Genomic DNA, 21,005 nt, shown 5'->3' with positions numbered 1-21,005 from the left:
CATTTAATAATATATGCCTCAGAGATTCACTTTCGTGAGTTCTCTTTCAATTTGTGCATTTAAAGAGAGAGTAATATGTCCTGGCTTCCAGTGTAAAAGTTTGTCTACTCTCAGTGAATAAGTATCTTTACAAGAATTATTGAGAATTCTTCCTTGTAATGAGTTATCATTTTCCCATTGTAAACTATTTTCCATTGTATGGCTTGAGTACTTATTCAGACGTTTGAAAAAAAAAAAGGAACTGAAAAGCACCTGCTAGCAGTTCTTGGGGATTTTATGCCTTAAGATTTTGTTGGAAAAGAGGCTAAAGTAATGGTGATTTAACAATGCAGAAAACGCAATCATCCCCAGAAGAGAGATTTTATTATACTTCAGTGCAACTATAGTAGATGCATTTAGGACAAGACTTGGGTGATTCAGGATCTGGTGATTTTGTTTTGAATTGAAAGGCATAGGTGATGAGGAGTGGCAAATATGGGTGGCGATACTCAGCTTCTGTCCTTCCTCAGAACCAGCAGCCGCCTGAACTACGTTGTGTAGTCATCACAGTTAGTCAATCTTCATCATTTCTCTCCTCCCTGCTAATATTCCCAGTTATTCTCAAAGCCAGTGATTTCATACCATCTGACCACAGTCATGTTCAGAGCCAGCCAGAAGGTGTGGGTGGTTCTTGTTTCTTCAACTCGTCCCTTTATAATAGTGTTTAATAAAGATGGCCTGATCATCTAGTGCCTGTGCTCGCTCCTACGGATATGATAAACTGAATTAAAGTAAGCCATTTGTTCTTTATTTTTTACTTAGAGTTTCACAGAAGTGTAATTGACAAATAAAAATATAAGCTTTTTAAAGTCTATTTCATTGTGATTTGATGTAGGTATACATTGTGAAAGGATTCCCTGCCCTCTATCTAGTTAGTTAACACACCCATCACCTCACATATTTATCTGTTGTTGAGAACATTTATGTTCTACTCTCTTAGCAAGTTTTAATTATATAATACAATGTTATCCACTGTAGTCCCCACATTTTACATTAGATCCTCAGAACTTATTTATTTATGGATGAAAGTCTGTACCCTTTTACCAACCTCTCCCTATTTCTCCCACCTGCCCCCTCAACCCTGGCAACCACTTTTTTACTCTCTGTTCCTATGAACTTGATTTTTTTTTCTTTTTTACACACCACATATATCAAGTGGTGTTTGTCGTTCTCTGCCTGGCTTATTTCATTTAGCATAATGTCTTCAAGGTTTATCCATGTTGTCACAAATGGCAGGATTTTCTTCCTTTACATGACCAAATAATAGTCCATTATATATTCACGTATACTGCATCTTCCTTATCTACTCATCTGTAATAGGTTCATAGGTTCTTTCCATATCTTGGTTATTATGAATAATGCTGCAGTGAATTTTGAGGTTCAGAATTCTCTTTGAATTCCTAATTTCATCTTCTTCAAGATTATACTCAGTAGTGGGACTGCTGAATCATATGAAAGTTCTATTTTAGTTTTTTGAGAAACTTTCATAACTGTTTTCCATACTGGCTGTACCAATTTTCATTCCCACTAACAGTACAAAAGGGTTCTCTTTTCTCCACATCCTTACCAATGCTTGTTATCCCTTGTCTTTTTGACAATAGCTGTTATCAGGTGTGACATGATATCTCAGTGTGGTTTTGATTTCCTTTTCCAGGATAATTAGTGATGTTGAACACCTTTACATAATACACCTGTTGACCATTTGTATGTCTTTGGAGAAATGTCTATCCAATTCCTCTGCCCGTTTCCTAATTGGATTGCTTACTTTTTGCTATTAAGTTCTTTATATATTTTGGATATTAACCCTTTCTCAGATACATGATCAGATACATGATTTGTCCCATCTCATAGATTGCCTTTTCATTTTGTTGATGGTTTAAGCTAAGGTATTCAAATGGTAAAAATTGTTATCTGTATTTGTATGTTAAGTGCAGCATCCTGATAAATATTCCACAGGAGTACATGAAATGGGCATTTTGACATCGGCAGCAGTCCATTGGAGACATCTTCACCTCCTCTGTCTGTGGATGAACTTAGCCCTATGCCTGCCAACTTAGTCACTGGAATTAACTATAGAAAACATGCATTCAAAACTTTTCTGAAACATTCCCAGGTTCAAATATTTTGTCCCAGTGAAATAGCCAAGGAATTCTAATGCTTTTGGATCTGTTGTACAGTTACCATGTGCATGCATGTGTGCTAAGTCACTTCAGTCATGTCTGTCTCTTTGTGACCCTGTGGACTGTTGTTGCCCGCAAGGTGAGCAGGCAGGTTCTTTACCACTGGTGCCACCTGGGACTAGCTATCACAATTCATTGTATATAAGGAAACAATACAAGAATCCTTAGATGAGCTTTTTTGTTTGCCTTTTTTTTTTTTTTTTTTTTGGCCACATATCTTTAAAGCTATGCTGCTTAATGGGACCCATAGATAATGGTTCTCCCTTTTAGTAGCCCAGTAGGCTCACATCTGCATTGTGTTAACAAAAGAAATGACTTCAGCATTTTCTTATCCTGTACTCCTGGCTGTCAAGATCAATGTTTTTCTGTGTTTCTGTTAACAGTAAATCTAATAATAGTGTTTCCATTTTTTAAGAACAACATACTGTCCATGTACATTTAAAAATAAGAATAAAGAGAGAGTAGGATAATTTTAATGTGTAGAGTTCAGATAATTTTCTTGCAATAGTATTTCCTTTGGTAGGGTGTTAAAGGTTTGTTTCTTAAACATACAAAGCAAAGATTCAGAGTTTTATTTTTGTTGTTTTTCAATCAGGTTTATTTTATACAAGCTGTTAAACTCTGCCTAATACTGAAATCAAATTTCAAGTTATTGAAATTTCAGAGAAAAGAAGGCTTCCCAGGTGGCTCAGTGGTAAAGAATCCACCTGCCAATGCAAGAGATGTGGGTTTGATCCCTGGGTGGGGAAGATCCCCTGGAATAGGAAATGGCAACCCACTCTAGTATTATTGCCTGGAAAATTCCATGGGCAGAGGAGCCTGGGAGGCTACAGTCCATGGGGTCACAAAGAGTCAGACACAACTGAGCCACTCACACAGAGGAAAGAATTTCTTGTTTTTATACGTGGTTATTTCTGGAATTAAGATTTAGTCTTTGCACTGATTACCTTTTTTATTATAAGTAGGCCTTTGCCAAAAATGTATCACCCTCCCATTTCATAATACATTAACATGTAATAGTCAATCACTTGAAAATGAAACTGGTCACAGTGTAGTAGGTGGTTCTTGCTAACTGATGCCAGTGCTCATTCAAATAGTTTTGGTGATTTTTTTAACTTTCCCTGCTTTGTCTTTCAGCACTCCAGTGTATCAGAGTATCCTTCAGCTGATGGGTACACGGCATTCAATAACATTTATGGAAGAGGGCCCCATTCGGACCAAGGGGAGGCTGCTGTTGCTTTTAAGCCGACTCCTCTTCGCCATGTAGATAGGTAACTTTTCATTAGCCTCATTTGGAGAGCTGTAGATGATTATCTCTGGTTTGACACAGATAGAGGTGCCAGTGTCTGCATTGTTCACTACTTCTTTAAACTTTCCATCTAGTAATTATCTGTTAAAGTTTCAGATGTTCCTTTGTAGAGCTGACTTTGGTGAGCAAGGTCTCCAGTCTATAATTCTAACAGCGCAAATGCCATTGGATGACTTTCCATGTTTTAAAAGATGCTTCTGACAGAATCTGTGAATTAAGAAGAATTGTTTTGAAACTCTCTAGTGTGTACCAGATGGTCTCTAAGGATCTTTCCAGCTCTGTAACTTTTAAAAGAAATAATTTCTATCTTTGTCTCTCCCAGCAAAAACAAACAAACCTTCCTTTAGATAGAAGTATTTAAACTAAATATAAACTGAATATTTAAATAGAATCAATGCCTTATTTACCACTTTACCATTTCATTCTGTATTTCATTTTTACTTTTCAGTTTCATACTTCATTTATTTTCCCATATTTACTCTCTCAAAAAATTCAGTGTAGGAAAAAATGGAGAATTAAGATGGGAAAGAAACAAATTGCATTGAAATAGGTTCACTTTTTAAATCTTATTTCCAAGGTAAACTGTATGTGAGGTTTATATGGAGACAACCCATGTACATAAGAGAAGGGAAAAGGTGAAATATTGATAACAAAGGTGTAGGAGAATGATCATTCAGATGAAGTGGGGTAGAGAGCTGGCCGCAGTACTTTCCTATCTCAAAGCATCTCTTACTATGAGTGTTAGACACCCTTAATATTTCAGTATATGTTTTTCCTTAATAGAATCTAGACAAGGTGAGGTTTAATTTTTTTTTTTTTTTTTTGCCAGGAGTGATAACAGAGGTAATACTTGAGTAAAATGATGTGGAAATTATACAGTTATTATTCTAAGGGCACTAGTAACATATTAAATTGAGTACAAAGAAAAGTCAGAAATGAGTAACACATTTTGAAAATGTCAACATATGAAAGAAGTTTTAATTATAGATTCAATTTTTAGTAGATACAGGTGAAAATCAGTTTTGAAGTTTAAAAATTATTTCATTGAAATTCTTCTTGAGTAACTTGTTCCTCGTCCTAATATTATCCTTTTCCTTTTTTTTTTCCCCCTGTCTTAGCTGTGATTATTCTAGAAATTATTTCAGATTAGTGAAGGAAATTCCATTAGTGAAGGGATATTCAAGTGTAGAGACCTTAAAACTGTCAATATTTAGCCAGAAAAAGAATTTTTTAAAGGAGTAAACTGAATATCTCAGTTATCTTCGGGGGTCCAGTCTCTCAACTGGGCTTATTATTAACAGAAGCTGAATAGTTAATAGACACCTGGATCTTTGATGTTGCTAAGAAAATTTGTCATCATTCTTGCAAAAACTGAAAGTTTTCTGGTCTGAAATGTAATGCAGAGATTTGGAGTTTGTTTTTTATAATTATTATTAAACTCTTACTACATGCCAGAAATGCAGTAAATAGCATATGAAGTATATTCACTCTTCAGTGAAATTATAGTGCCTTTTAGGGAAAGCACTTTTTGAATTCAGAGCCCTCACCTTTGAGGGATTATAGTTTGCTGCTATTCAAAAGCAATTCGTGGCTTTTTTTAGAAGTCTCATCTCATTACCTTCTCTGTGTCTGCTCTATATCAGGTGTGTATTTCTATATGCAGACTCTGTATCAGGTGTGTATCTATTACTTCAAGTCAGAAACAGAGACCATACATTTTGATACATGCTGGATCTCTTAAGAAGCATTGGTACATCTAAAAAATTGCAAAGTGTGATTTTCAGATTGATGACTATGGTCAGTGTCTTACCCGTGTTTAATCTATAGAGAGCAAGAAACTATAAACCATGAAGATTTGTAAATTCTAAAGCACTTTGTAAGTGCACGCTGGCAGTTACTTCTAAGACGTACAAAATAGCAAAGACTGTCCTGCAGGCCCCACTGTGACTCAGTATTACAGACGATCTAGGTGGGCAACAAGCTGAATGGCCACTTCACAGGGAAAGAAAGACCAAGCATCTTTAGTTCCTTCCTGCTTTTTCTCTTACAGAAATATATGAGGAAACGTGGGAATGTAAATAGAGGAGAAGATTAGGGAGTAAAATTAATTTTAAAATAAAGTTTTTATTTCATTATTGCAATGAAAATACTAGTATATTGTTGACATGTCTCATTTTATTATATTATATAAAAGCATTTTAAAATTACCTTGTTAAATCTGCTAAATATCATTTAATGATTAAAGGAAGTGTTTGGTTTTTAAAGAAAGTTTCCTTTTAAAAAAATATACATGTTCTTGATAGTTGGGGAGTTTGGGATGGACATGTACGCACTGCTATATTTGAAACAGATAACCAACAATAACCTACTGTATAGCTCATTGAACTCGGCTGGATGCTATGTGGCAGCCTGGATAGGAGGGGAGTTTGAGGGAGAATGGATACATGTACATTTATGTCTTGAGTCCCTTTGCTGTTCACCTAAAACTATATATAACGTTGTTTTTGTTTTTACATAGCATTGTTAATTGGCTGTACCCCAATACAAAATAAAGTTTTTTTAAAATATACCTATTCTTACTCTTATAATAAGTTTATAGTAAATTAATTAACAAATTAAGAAGTTTTATTTGTCTTGAACTTAATCCATACCTTCCTTTGCAATGTAGATAACGAGACAAAGGTTTCCTAAAAATTAACACTTAGTCATAACGTTTTCATAGATATTTGGTTAATGAATTGAAGTCATTGCTTGAATCAGTGAAATCAACATATAATTTAAATTACCACAATTGGAAATTATCATCAGTCTCTCTTAATTTTATGACACATGGTAACATTGATCATTATCCTGGCCCTTTCATGGTAGAAATGTTGGTTTACAAAACAATATCCAATGTTTTGGATATTGGATTTAATGGACAAAGAATTCAAAGATTTGCATTCTAGATTTGGCTTTGCACTAACTAGCTTTGTGATTTTGCATTATTTATTTTTACCCTGGCCATAGTTTGTTCATTTTAATGGTAAAATCGCCAAAGTTTCTTTTAGTTCTCATATTCTATAAGGTATAATAAAATACGTACTATCTAAATAACTTGTCCAAATGGTTTCTGGTAGAAATTGGCTTGCCTTAGCATTTTACTTCCGTTTTTCTTAGGAAAAGCTAGTGGGGTGATCATGTTTTTTCTTTCTTTTTGTAGAAATTATGATCTACAACCCAAGAAATATGCCAAGTCCAAGTATGACTTTGTGGCAAGAAACAACAGTGAGCTCTCAGTTCAAAAGGATGATATCTTAGAGGTAATAGAATTTTACCTTTTTATACTCTTAATAAAGTCAACTTGTTTTCCTTTTCCAGTGTATATCTAAACCTTCCTCAAATGCTGAGGTCAAGAAATTATTCTTCGGTATATTTTACCTTTCCAAGGATACAGCATATTATAGATACCTGTGTCTGTTTAGGAAGGGGTATCTGATGTGTTTGTTTTGTGGGGAACGTGGTTGGATTTCTTGACTTACTTTGCCCTCTTCCTTCTTCTGGACTTTATTTTTTCTGGAATTAAGGCTGATTATCACTTCAGATGTAGCTGCACCATAATTTTTGTTTTTGTTTCAATTGGAATATAATTGCTTTACAATGTTGTGTTAGTTTCTGCTGTACAACAAAGTGAATCAGCTATATGTGTGTGTGTGTGTGTGTATATCTCCTCCCTCTTGAGCCTACCTCCTACCGCCCCATCCCACCCCTCTAGGTCATCGTAGAGCACCAAGCTGAGCTCCCAGTGTACTGTAATCTGTACACTGTATCTGTAATCCACTGGTTGTCTGTTTCACACATGGTAGTGTGTATGTGTCAATGCTGCTCTCTCAATTTGTCCTACCCTCCCCTTCCACGCTGTGTCCACATGCCCATTCTCTACATCTGCATCTCCATTCCTGCCCTGCAAATAAGTTCATTAGTATCATCCTTCTAGATTCCATATTTATGCATTACTATATGATATTTTTTCTCTTTCTGACTTATTTCACTGTTTGACAGACTCTTAAGTTCATCTGCATCATTAGAAATGACCCAGTTTCATTCCTTCTTACGGCCAAGTAATATTCCGTTGTATATACGTACCACATATTCTTTATCCATTCATCTCTCAGTGGACATTTAGGTTGCTTCTGTATCCTGGCTATTGTTAATGGTGCTGCAATGAACACTGGGGTGCATGCATCTTTTTGAATTATGGTTTTCTCAGGGTATATTCCCAGTAGTGGGACACCATCTTATTTTAATAAGAGAAAACATTTCCTCCTTCCTGTTTTAGTACGCTTGCACAAATATACCCAGCAGTGAGTGTGTTAATGGTTTAGGGAATAATCCACCATGACCAAAATCCCTTTCTTTAGTTATAACTGAGACATCATCTTTTTTAATATATAATGTGGCCAGGTCATAATAGTTATTGTAAAAAGAAGTTTTTTAATATATTTCCTGTCTGTTCTAACAGTGGAAACAATAGACCTTTCCCAAGTGACTCGTCTTAAACACTTCTGATACCACAAATAGTTAAACATTCTTGGGAAGCAATATGGACCTGGGGTGGAATGGTACCATACCTGTTCTATATTAGTCATTATAATTCTTAGTGTAATTCCTGAGAATCATTTAACTCACGTATGTTAGGGTTGAGTCAGTGTATTAGAAGTGAAACCATTTGCTTGGTCTAAGAATAAAGATTGAACTTCCTTCATAGATTAGTTTGGTACAGAAATGACATCTTTATTTTCTTGCATGATGACAGATCCTTGATGATAGGAAGCAATGGTGGAAAGTTCGAAATGCAAGTGGAGACTCTGGATTTGTGCCAAATAACATTTTGGATATTGTGAGACCCCCAGAATCTGGATTAGGACGTGCTGATCCACCTTACACGCATACCATACAGGTAATTACGATTTTTGAGCAAAAATTTAACTTTTTCAAATTTTTAGATTCATTGCCCCTCAACAGAACTTAAACACTTTTTATGTACTAGTCGTTTTGAGGCTTCATTGATTGTATAATTTATACCTTTGTTTCCCTAGGTAGCTGGGACAGTGTCTATGGACATAAGGAAGAATTGTACATATATTTTCTGATTTACCTCTTCAGGCAATTGCTTAAGATCTTTATCTCAGTGACTGTTTCTCTGAATACTGTTTTTCTACCATATAATATTTTTGACATTTGGAGAAATATTGGGTTGCCCAAAAGGTTCATTCGGGTTTTTCCTTAAGATGTTACAGAAAAACTCGAGCAAACTTTTTGGCCAACCCAGTAGTGTTTCTGCCTCTTCACTCTTACCCAGAGCCCTCCTGCCCGAGGGTCCTGATGGACGATGGCACTGACACAGTGGTTGGAGTGTCTGCCAGTTCATCTTCTCCAGACTTTGCTCTCATCCTCTGCATAGACTGATTAGAGTCTGTTGCTTTCAGCTTTCCAACTATCGCATCCTAATCCCTTTTAAAAAACTGCCTTCACGTGGCAGATCCTCCACCCAATTTTTAGCACCATTATCTTTCTTCACATTTGCTGATCACGTGAGACTTGGGCCAGCACCACGTGCTTTTGAATCTGTGACCTGCTGTCTAGAGTCAGACCTGTCAGCAGAGATGGAATGGAGGGACTGTCCCACACTTAGTCTTTGAACCCGTGGTGACTACCTTCCCATGACCCCGGGAAAATTCTTTTCATTTTCAGAATTTTGAGCAAAAGGTCACATCTGACTGCATAATAATGTCACAGATTTGAGTGGAAGCTGAAACTATGTAGAATATGCAGTGAAATAGTGAAATTCCATGCCTATGCTTAGTAATACACAGGTTGTCCAAGCCTAGAACTGTGGTCATGTGCTTGACCATCATTCTGTAAGGACTTCTGGCTTCACACAGCATTCAAGCTCAGTGCACGTCCCACAGTTATCTGGAGAGACATTTGACCTTACTGGAATTCCAGAATCAAGCAAACATTTAAAATAAAGAATTGAATTACAATTTATATATCTTGATAACTTAAAGTGATGGCAGTGGGAATCCTGTTTGCTGTGCTTGTGTTTGGGCTGGACTGCTATGCTTATGTATCATGTACTTATTTTATGTTCATCATTTGTCATTAGCTCTTGATGCCAAAGAAGGAGTTTGAGTTATTCAAGGTATGGTCTACTCTGTTTCTCACGGATTTTTGAAGTGAATTTTCTAATCGAGTCTTAATACTTTTTTCTTTCCTAAGTTCTTGCTTTTCTGATTTTGTGATGTGATTACCTGACCACATATAGGCTTCTGTCTGGTTTGCAAATATCAATTCTTTGTGTTCTTTGCTATAGAGGTTTTGACTGAATGCCTTAAGCAGTGTTAGAGTGTATGCCTAAACCAGTGATGGAGTGTATACCCTTTGAGCTATAGCAACTGTTTTTTTTATTTTTAAACTTTTTTGTTTGTCTTGGGATAGAGCTGATTAACAATGTTGTGGTAGTTTCAGGTGGACAGAGAAGGGACCCAGCCACATGTATATATGTGTCCATTCTCTCCCAAGCTCCTCTCCCATCCAACCTGCCACATAACATTGAACAGAGTTCCCTGTGCTATACAGGAGGCCCTTGTTGGTTATCCATTTTGAATATAGCAGTGTGTACATGTTATAAGCACTGTTTTTAATATTTAACTCATGGTAAACAATAAGAAGCACTATTCACAAAGGATATCCTGGGTTGCTATATGTGAACAGAAGCCCAGATTTTATATATAAAGTGTTAGAAACACTTAGCCAAATGTGTTTTTATTTGTGTGCTTGGTTGCTAGGAATGGCGAACTCCCATAAAATAAGATACCTAAAACTTGCAAATACAAACGTGAATTCTAAGTATTTTTGCCCACTTGAGATTTCTTGGGGAGTTTAACCTCTCTTACCCTTTCCTGTTTACTGTTCAGTCTTGTCTTTTTCTTCAGTTCAGATTCCTGGCTGGGGCCATAAGTTGACTTTCTGTTTAAAGGTTGCTTCTGTCTAAACCTGAACCAAAACTATGAATACATATCATAGGTAGAGTACTTTCTGAGAACGTAAAATCTATTTCTCCTTCCTTGAACAGAGGCTCAGCTGATATTTTTTGTCAACTTTGGCAAAACCAAGAAATTTTTTAAGTGCTCATGGGTTTCAGGAGTTTGCTTGGCTACTTTATGTAAATAGAAACTTGTAGGGATTGCTTATTTGGGCTGTTTTCCTTTTAAACTTTTCAACACTATCTGACTGTCTGTTGAAATTTTCTGGATATAGCTCTGAATGTGGCGAAGTACATAGAAACGTGGATAGAAGCTGTGTGTGTGTGCGTGCGTGCTTAGCTTGGAAGCACCACTTTTAAAAGGTATTAAAAGCAATCTATTTTTTTTAACACCTCCTGAAAACTTTGGTCTGATCCCAGCAAAACCACCAAAATCTTGTAAAATTTTAATAAGCAAGCTTGAAAATCTGCTATCTGGCATAAATATGACTCTGAAAGAATTCCTATTCTCAAAGTATTTGTAACACACTCAGAGAAAAGCGACTAGATAGAGTAAAAAAAAAGAAAAACAGCCTCAGAAATATTTGCCAGTTATTTTATCTCTACAAATGTTACCAGATATTTTCAAGTACCTAAATAAAAATTATGCAGCTGTTTTTAGAATGACAGTACATAAAGATGCCACCGTATTACTGGTTTCAGTAATCCTAACACCTTAATCTGATAGAACTCCACTGGATTACACACATATCAAAAATGGATTCTGTGTCTTATTCATCTTTCATTCATTCACCCTGCAAATATTTATTGAGTGCCAGCATCTCACACTTGATGAAGAGAAAGACAGAAATCCTAGCACTGAGCAGATCCTCTATAAAAGCCTGCCGCCCAGAATCAAATCTCCGGGCCATCTCCCCTGGCTTTGCCCTTTGTGTTCATGTATCAGGAGCAGTGACCCTCTCTCTGCTCAGAAGTGGCTAACACTTTTCTCTCTGTCTCATCCATCCAATGATACCAAAATTTTACAGAAATTTAAAGAAACTTAACGAAAACATTCTAAATCTCTGTAATGTACCACAGAAAGATGCTCAGGCTATCTGCCATGTCCGTTAAGGACCTCACAAATACTAGGATATTTAATTCCTACATCAAACTTGTGAAGTAGGCACATTTTATGTATCAGGAAATTTAAGTATGGAGAAGGAGCTTGCCCACAATTACACAGCTGCGTGAAGCTAGGATGGGGCCCTGGGACTCTAGAATCATAACCCACGCTCTGATATACTTGACTGACATGGGAAATAGTGCTTACAAAAGATTGATACCCTGTTTTGCATAGACAAAGAGCGTTCACTGTGAAAGGTGAAAGTGTTCATCACTCAGTCACGTCTGACTCTTTGCAATCTCATGGACAGTAGCCCAGCAGGCTCCCCCGTCCATGGGATTCTCCAGGCCAGAATACTGGAGTGGGTAACCTTTCCAGTCTCCAGCGTGCCTTCCCAACTCAGGGATCAAATCTGAGTCTCCTGCGTTGGCAGGCGGAGTCCTTACCCCTGAGGCACCTGGGAAGCCCATGCAGCATCTACAAGGCACTGAATTTTTAAAAGGCACAGTGTTAGGACTGTTATTCTCATATGCTTACATTCCTTGTAAGTAAGGATACATAGTGGGCTGGCCCAAACGTTTGTCCAGGTTTTCTATGTCATGCTCCTGAAAAGCCCAAACAAATTTTGGGGGCAATCAATAACTAGTGGTGGTTGCCAGAAGAGGGCACAGGAGCAGCCGTTGCCTGTGGCTCATGCACTTTTGGGTAGAGATTGTTTGCCGTTGGCAGGGATGCTCATACCTGGCACCAGTCTGAAATAGTTGTTGAGTTGCCACCTGATGTCCCCACGAGTCCAGGCTGCTTAAGATCCTCACATTTGGAGTGAATTTTAACAGCTCTCTATAAAGACAGCTGTTCCCACAGAAAGTGTTTCCCCCATGGCTTCAGCAAAGTTTTAAAATGAAAGAGAAGGGAGGTATTAAAGAATTTATGAAAGATGCAGGACATTTAAAAAAAGGTTGGATGAAACCACTTGGAAAAAGAAGTAAATGTTCCTGAGAGATGATGGAGAAATGAACATAAATGACCTATCTTTTGATGAAAATACTGTCATCAAGCATTCCAGGCCTTTGGCTTACTTTCGCTAGGCAACACATGGACCTCCAGGATGCTTCCTGCCCTCCTGGCATCTACTTGCCACATCAAGTTTCCCGTAGGTCTTCTGACTTGACTTCCTGACGTCTTACACTTGGACTGTCTGTCTACCAGAATCGCCCTTTTGCTGACACAGGGTTTTTTTAATCATGCTGTATATCTCTATTTTTAAAAAAATTTTTTTTAATTGAAGGATAATTGCTTTACAGAATTTTGTTGTTTTCTGTCAAACCTCAACATGAATCAGCCATAGGTATACATAGGTCCCCTCCTTCTTGAACCTCCCTCCGATCTCCCTCCCCATCCCACCCCTCTGGGTTGATACAGAGCCCCTGTTTGAATTCCATGAGACATACAGCAAATTCCCATTGGCTATCTATTTTACATATGCTAATGTAAATTTCCATGTTACTCTCTCCATACATGTCACCCTCTCCTCCCCTCTCCCTGTGTCCATAAGTCTGATCTCCATGACATAGATTTTCATGTTGAATGCCAAGTCTGAAACCAACCCCTGCCCTTCTATTATTTCCAGTATCCTCAGAGGCTTAACTGAAGAACTCTTTTATTTATTATTAATTGTTAAGTCTCTGCTTATTATTATAGATATGCTACCCTACCAAGATGCATGTAATTTTGAATGTCTGGTCATTATGGTCCAGTAAGTTCAACAGAAAGTTTTCCTGTCTGCTCTGTTGCAGAGGAAGAGATGTTGTATTATGGAAACAGCTCCAGTCTAGGTCCTGGTAGAGAGGATTCTAGTCCTGGCTCTGCCACTGAGTAGCTGTATGACCTTAAAGAAAGCATCTCCTCAGGGTCTATGCCGAGTAGTGGGATTGTTGGGTCATACAATAGTTTTATTTCTAGTTTTTAAAGGAATCACCATATTATTCTCCACCATATTCTCCAGTGGCTGTATCAATGTACATTCCCACCAAAGAAGCAAGAGGGTTCCCCTTTCTCCACGTCCTCTCCAGCATTTACTGTTTATAGATTTTTTTGTTGATGGCCATTCTAATCAGTGTGAGGTGATATCTCATGGTAGTTTTGATTGGCATTTCTCTAATAATAAGCCATGTTGAGCGTCTTTTCATGCATTTATTTGTCTGTGTGTCTTCTTTGGAAACATGTCTGTTTATGTCTTCTGCCTGTTTTTTTTAATTGGGTTGTTTGTTTTTCTGATACTGAACTCCATGAGCTACTCGTATATTATTTTTCTGTGCTCCAGTTTGCTGAGTTGTGAAATGGAAGGGGCCAAGTTTCATGATCTCGAGAATCCAGTCTAGATATAAAATTCTTTTATATTCTATATACATGTTTTCTGCTGCTAAGTCACTTCAGTCGTGTCCGACTCTGTGTGACCCCATAGACGGCAGCCCACCAGGCTCCACCATCCCTGGGATGCTCCAGGCAAGAATACTGGAGTGGGTTGCCATTTCCTTCTCCAATGCATGAAAGTGAAAAGTGAAAGTGAAGTCACTCAGTCGTGTCCAACTCTTCGCGACCCCATGGACTGCAGCCTACCAGGCTCCTCCGTCCATGGGATTTTCCAGGCAAGAGTACTGGAGTGGGTTGCCGTTGCCCTCTCATATACATGTTTAAGTAGCCCTAAATTAAAAGTGGAGATGTTTTCTCCAGGTGAATACTAAACCACTAGCACTACTAATTTCAGCTCCTGTTACAAATGCTCTGTTTTCAGGCTCAGTCCTGATATTCAGATATTGCTGGGCAGAGAGGAAAAGTTTACTAAAGATGTCTTTATATTCATTCCAGCAGACCAACATCCTAATAATATTCAGTTCTTAAAATTTTTTTTGAAGTTAATCTTAGAACACTCTATTCATCTATTAAGTAGAGGCATGGTCTTTAGACTGGGATGGTGGATGGTCTTAGATACTTTTATTCTGCTTCATGCATGGAAATTTTTCCAAATATTTCTTGCAGTAATTTGAATAATACCTACTCTCTTTCTCTCTTTCCATGTATATAGAAATTCCTGCCCAACATGCATGTGTACAAAATTATAAAATTTTAAGTGTTTACAAGTCCAACTTGCTAAAAAAAATCATGATATATATATATATTTCCTTTTGTAAAGCAACTTAGAAGAAGAATTAGTCTTACATGTAATGAACTGTAGTTGTATTTTTTATGAACTATAAGATGAACCCTTATCTTAGTATTTTAAAACACAATACTTGGATATACAAATCGTCACTGAAATACTCCACACTGTTTATACTATAGTGTGAATCTATATAATTTGTTTTATATGACTGGATAGTGGTGGAAATTAATTATATATTTACAGGCTCTTTCTCTGGTTGATTTGTGGGCAGGTAATTTTACTGCCAAAAACTAATTATCTCACACTCTCTGATATTTGATGTGAAGTATAATTGATATTATTGTAGTTCCATCTCCTATGTTAAATTTTCTCATTTGACGTGATTTGCTCCATTTTCCTAATAGCAATTACTTGGCGAGCTGTCAGAGGTAACCCACATTTATTCCCTCAAGGCAGTTCTCTTTTGATGTAATTTTTTGGATTCAATCTCTGGACTTAACACCCTCCAAATGTTCCAGCTGTGCCTAGTTTTCACTGCAGAATGCCAAAGAGACTAAATTTAGAGGGGAAAAAAAATGTGTAGATCCATTTTTAAGAACAGTTCAATTTTAATGGCTTTGTTGGCCTTGCTTGCATAATTTCCCCTCTGAAGCGGTATCTTGCATGAATCAAGAGCTTATTGACAAATCTCTTTCTTTAACCCTTGAGAATTTCTACTTAGCTTTAGTGACTACAGAAAAGTGACTCACTAGACTTAATTATCAACAGAAAGTGCATGTTCCATGTATGCTCAGTCACTCAATCATGTGTCCAACTCTTTGTGGCCCCATGGACTGTAGTCTGCCAGTCTCCTCATGGAATATTTCTAGGCAAGAATACTGGAGTGGGTTGCCATTTCCTACTCCAGGGGATCTTCCCGACCCAGGAACCAAACTCAAGTCTCTTACCTCTCCTGCAGTGGCAGGCAGGTTCTTTACCACTACCACCATCTGGGAAGGGAAGCCAACATGTTCCATGGAATCTAGCAATTCTGACTTTCAGAGAAAGAGAAAAAAACCCAAGAGAGATTTTGTTTTAAGTGCAACTTGAAATATATTTGTGGGAGATAAAAGACAAGAGTTAGGAAGTGCCGATGATGGGAGAGAAGTAGGGCCACAGCGCGATGACCCATCATCCCTGTCTTCTCACTACTGAGGGCTCTGAAGGGATGTGGGACTTTCAGTGCTGACCCTGGGAGGGTCCCAGGCAAAATGGGAATAGTTGGCCAAGATTTCTTTTTGGGTTTGGAGACTCAGCACGCTTGGTTCAGGAGAAGAAAGTTTGGGGTAGAGTTCTACTCTCTAAGACTTTCCATTAAGTTGATGGGCCATCAGCTCTCTACTTCCAACCAGAAGTAACCAAGAAACAGTTAGGGGAAGCAGGGGAAGAGCAGTGACTGGGTGGTAAGTAGACGACAGTGGAGAAGATGGGGGCACAGAGAGAGAAAAGTGATTTCACGAGTCAGGCCTGATTCTCTTTCCTTCCCATGGAGGATGACTTAGCCATTTCCATGGAAAAGCCACCTTCGTTTCGGAACAGGTTGTAATGATTTCAGGAAGGCACTCCCTGCCCCATCCCTTTTTTATTTCAGGGGTTGGAAGCATGAGCCAGGTAGGAGGACCACAGAAAGGGGGAAATATGCAAGTAAATAAAATTTACAACCTAATTCATGAAACATTTTCCTTTGGTTTCTCTGCATATTATATATATATAAAATATATATATATTATATATATAATATATATATATTTTAAGCCTGTGATAGGTTATACTGATAAAGTTGTATTATGTAGCAATGACAGATGATTGAAATGAGGCACAGAAAATTTGGCGAGCCTGTGTGCAGGCTTGAGTGTGACAATAACACAGGTATTCAGTTCACAGTATTATTTGATGGCTAGCAAAACACGAGCTGTTCTTGTTTTTTTGAAAGCAGAAAAATATGAATCATATCATGGAATGCAGAAGCTGATAGCAATTTTTGGTTTGTTTAAGCATTAAAAGCAATCATTTAAATGCTGACACTTTTGAAATCCGAACATGAGAATTCACTAACCTTTGATGAAATCGTGTGCCAATGACGTTTTTGTCAAGGGAACACTGTATATACATTAATCAGATGACATTGGTGTGTGCTAAGTGTTACTTGTCTGTGATGTTTGCTGTATTTTGATTGCTCGAAATATTTTATTGGCCCAAATATAGGAACGTTGTTTTGTAGATGATAATAATAATGTACTCGATTATCGAATATTAGAAATGTTTCCAGGCCTTGGATGTGGAGGAGCCGGCAAAGTCTGTTTCTCTCCCATCTGACTCCATGGCTTGCTCTGTGAATTTAACTCCTCCTCACTCCCATCCCCCTCCAAGAAACAGCAGCAGGATGAACTTTGCTCTCAGTTCTTCTCCCATCCTTGGCTCATAACCCTCCTGCCTCCCCTACCCACGGTGGGTGTATGGAAGCTTTTAAAGAGACAGCAGTGAACCGGTGCTGCGTCCCCATCTGGTTTCCACAGGTGTTACTCATTTGCGGTGACGGTGCCTCTGAGGATGGTGTGTTGTTTCTTAAGAAAGAGTGATGAATGTGTGTGGTGTGTGTTGATATTTTTGATCTCTGTGGAAATTGGGAAGGCCTCTTTTAAAATCAACACTGCCTTATATTTGGGCCAATTTAGAAATTAAAAAACTGTTCTAGACAAAGAACCAGATTACCAAAAGGCTTGCTTTTTGCATTTTATCGGCTAATCCTGAATTTGAGAATAATTAGAATTGTGCCAGTACTGTATCTAAACTTTACCTAAATTATAAGTCATTTCTGTGTGGCTTTGAGCAGATCCAAAAAATTGCCTTTTGAGAATTTGGAACTTATTCTAATACAGGTTTTGTTTAAAGCTTTAAGTATTGTTTTTAGTTTAATAGGGAATAGATATATAAATATTATTTTATAATAGCCTAAATCATTTAAAAATAACTGAAAGTTATATATTCTGTCACATCTACCTTTTAAAATGCAAATCCCCACGTGACCTTTTTTTTCTAATAATATGCTTTGAGATGTAGTCATAAACACTTAAAGATTATCTCACGACCCTCACCACATTCCTATTTTTAACAAGAAATTTAACAAATTAGCTTTAAGATGATGGCCAAAAGGTTATGGTTTGAAAAAATTAACAGTATTTTAAAATTGTTTATTTTAAAGCATAGTCCTTTTACCTATTGAAATATTGTGCCTCTTTTTAGAAAATTACTTGGAAATAACAGAATTAAACACTTTTGAATAAAACATACATTTAAAATAAGGAGTAACTAATGCCTTATATTGTTGATATCAGAAATCTTTCGCCTACCCTGCTGTTGTATGATTCCTGGTTCAAATTTAGTTTTCTTGTCATTTATTACTGTCATTAGTACTCCTGTTTGCTATTAGTATACACTTTTGACTGCTGAATTTACATTTTGATTCTGAACAAATGTGTAGAATATTTAAAAGTAATTTTTAATAATTGCTGCATCATGTAGGATTGGAGGGTTATATGTGTGCATGTGTGTACATTAACACACCCACAAATTTGCTGTGGATCTGCAAGTAAGTTTACAAATACATAGCCAAAACAACATCCAAAATATGATTTATTTTCCTAGCCTAGGTTTATATCTTCACAATTCTGAATAAATTATTTGTTTCTTTGTAGAAACAAAGAATGGAGTATGGCCCAAGAGCAACCGACATTCCTTCTGCCCCGTCACCTCCTCCAACACCAGCTCCTGTCCCTGTTCCCCTCCCACCTTCCACTCCAGCACCTATTCCTGTGTCAAAGCTCCCGGCAAACATAACCCGTCAAAACAGCAGCTCCAGCGACAGTGGTGGCAGTATTGTGCGAGACAGCCAGCGACAAAAACAAGTTCCTGTGGACCGTAAGTTTCCCCGGGAGGCAAAAATACTCAGTTTCTCCTGTGAATTACAAGCACTACTAGGTAAAAAGTTTTGAGTGTTGTTTCTGCTGGTGTATGCTAAGTCACTTCAGTCATGTCCGACTCTGTGACTCTGTGGACTGTAGCCCGCCAGGCTCCTCTGTCCATGGAATTCTCCAGGCAAGAATACTGGAGTGAACTGCCATGCCCTCCTCCAGGGAATCTTCCTGACCCAGGGATTGAACGTGCGTCTCCTGCAGCTCCTACATTGCAGGGATTCCTTACCACTGAGCCACTAGGGAAGCCCCTCTGCTGGTAATAAATATTATTAAGTATATTTAATAGTCCTTTATACTTGCATGGTGCTTCACTGATTGCAAAGTCCCTTATATCTCATTTCTCATCCTCCAAGTAATTCTAAGAAACAGGAAGTCCTCTTTACTCTCTAATGTGTGTATTTCTACACATATTCCAATATATTGTGGTGGCTGAATGCAGACTCTGAAGCCAGACAGGCTTGAGTCTGTATAGTGAAACATCACTTGCTGGCCATGAGACCTTCAACAATGTAATCATTTTCTCTATACTTTAATATCTGACTCGTTGTAAACCCATAATATCTGACTCTAGCCCACCAGACTCCTCTGTCCATGGCATTTCTCAGGCAAGAATACTGGATTGGGTTGCCAGTTCCTTCTCCAGGGGATCTTCCTGACCCAGGGATCAAACCCAGGTCTCCCAGATTGCAGACAGATTCTTTACCATCTGAGCCACCAGGGAAGCCTAAATATATATCTGAAACTGTTGGGTGTTGGTTCAGGGGCTCCGAAGAGCTCTAGTACCATAGTCCTCTATGTCTCAGTGCAGAAAAAGAATTCAGCGAGAGGCACAGAGACAGATAAAAAGTGATCTATTAGAATAGGACACTTGTGAGGCTTATGAACTGGTGGACGAGAGATACCCTGCCCCAAGAACTTACTGGGCTACAGTTTTATAATCAAAGGAAACATCAGGAGGGGAAAAAGAACTTCTTTGTCTTTGTTGAGTGGACGTCATGCTTCCATTATCAGCTCCTCTTCCGGGTCGGGCAGGGGAGTTTTCTTGTCCCTGCCTCGTAAAACTAGGTCCACAAACTATTGTTTATGTATGCGTGATCACTGATTTACTGAGCTCGCTGGCAGGATGTGGGTCCCATGCCACCATTGTTTTATTGTTTGGGGACATGTCTCGTGCTTCTGTTGCATGGTTTTGTTGCTAAGTATGTCTGCTTGGTTTTGTGGTTAAGCAAAGCTACTTTCCCGAGTAATCATTAACTTACAGGGGTCTCCCATAGTTTTTACTTACAATCCTCTAGTGGGATTAACTATTTAATCACCTATTTGGCTTCCCTGGTGGCTCAGATGATAAAGCCTGCGATGTGGGAAGCCCAGGTTTGACAACTGGGTAGGGAAGATACCCTAGAGAAGGAAATGGCTACCCACTTCAGTATTCTTACCTGGAGCATTCCTAGGACTTCAGAACCTAACGGGCCACAGTCCGTGGAGTCACAAAGAGTTGGACTGAGCGACTAACACTTTCACTTTCTTTCATCCCTTTACTCTGTCCCTGTCACATATATGGTGTATACACACACACACACACACACACACACACACACACACACAATCACACTAGCTTAATATAATTAGTTCTGAATTCTGTTCTTTTCTCATATAAACATACTTTTACTGTAGATGATCACTCTATTTTCTTTATTTCATTATTGTTTATACTGTTGGAGTAACTCGAAAATTCATCTCCGTGTGAAATCTCGTCTCTGGCATCCAGATACATGTCTTGAACTATTAACTTTATAGCTGGATGGGATACATGAGATTCAGGTTTTCATCTTGGTAAATCATAGCCCCATCTATTCAGTTGTGGTCCTTCTTGATAAATTAAGAGTTTTTTTAAAAGAAGACACTGAAACTATTACTGTTTAATTGTTCTAGAAGTTCTGGTTAAATACAATAAGCACAAACCTACTTTTATACATTACTTTCTTAACTAAAGTACATTAACTTTTAAATTACCTTCTTACCCATATCTTGACTTTACCAAAGAAACTAATGGAAAAATGATGAACATTTTCTGTGCAGCAAAAACAACTATGTCTGCACACGTGTGTGGTTGAGAGTGTGTGTATAATTGGCTACTAAATTTTAAACTGGCTACATTTCCGTGTATTT

At 37.8% G+C, this 21,005-nt stretch overlaps 1 protein-coding gene across 7 annotated transcripts in view; it reads left to right on the top strand.

Annotated features, from left to right (window-relative positions):
* Positions 1–21,005, top strand: part of EPS8 (epidermal growth factor receptor pathway substrate 8) — a 197,366-nt gene that overhangs the window by 165,699 nt on the left and 10,662 nt on the right. For all 7 annotated transcript variants that reach the window (XM_027541429.1, XM_027541433.1, XM_027541426.1 and 4 more), the window contains 4 exons: positions 3,357–3,490; positions 6,731–6,830; positions 8,324–8,467; positions 18,558–18,780. In XM_027541429.1, the coding sequence (XP_027397230.1) occupies positions 3,357–3,490; positions 6,731–6,830; positions 8,324–8,467; positions 18,558–18,780 (601 nt within the window). The remainder of the gene's footprint in view (positions 1–3,356; positions 3,491–6,730; positions 6,831–8,323; positions 8,468–18,557; positions 18,781–21,005) is intronic.

The sequence above is a fragment of the Bos indicus x Bos taurus genome, chromosome 5, assembly GCF_003369695.1.
Source record: "Bos indicus x Bos taurus breed Angus x Brahman F1 hybrid chromosome 5, Bos_hybrid_MaternalHap_v2.0, whole genome shotgun sequence".
Lineage (NCBI taxonomy): Eukaryota > Metazoa > Chordata > Mammalia > Artiodactyla > Bovidae > Bos > Bos indicus x Bos taurus.
Note: the sequence above shows the minus strand (reverse complement) of the source record. Positions and strands in the feature narration are given on the sequence as shown.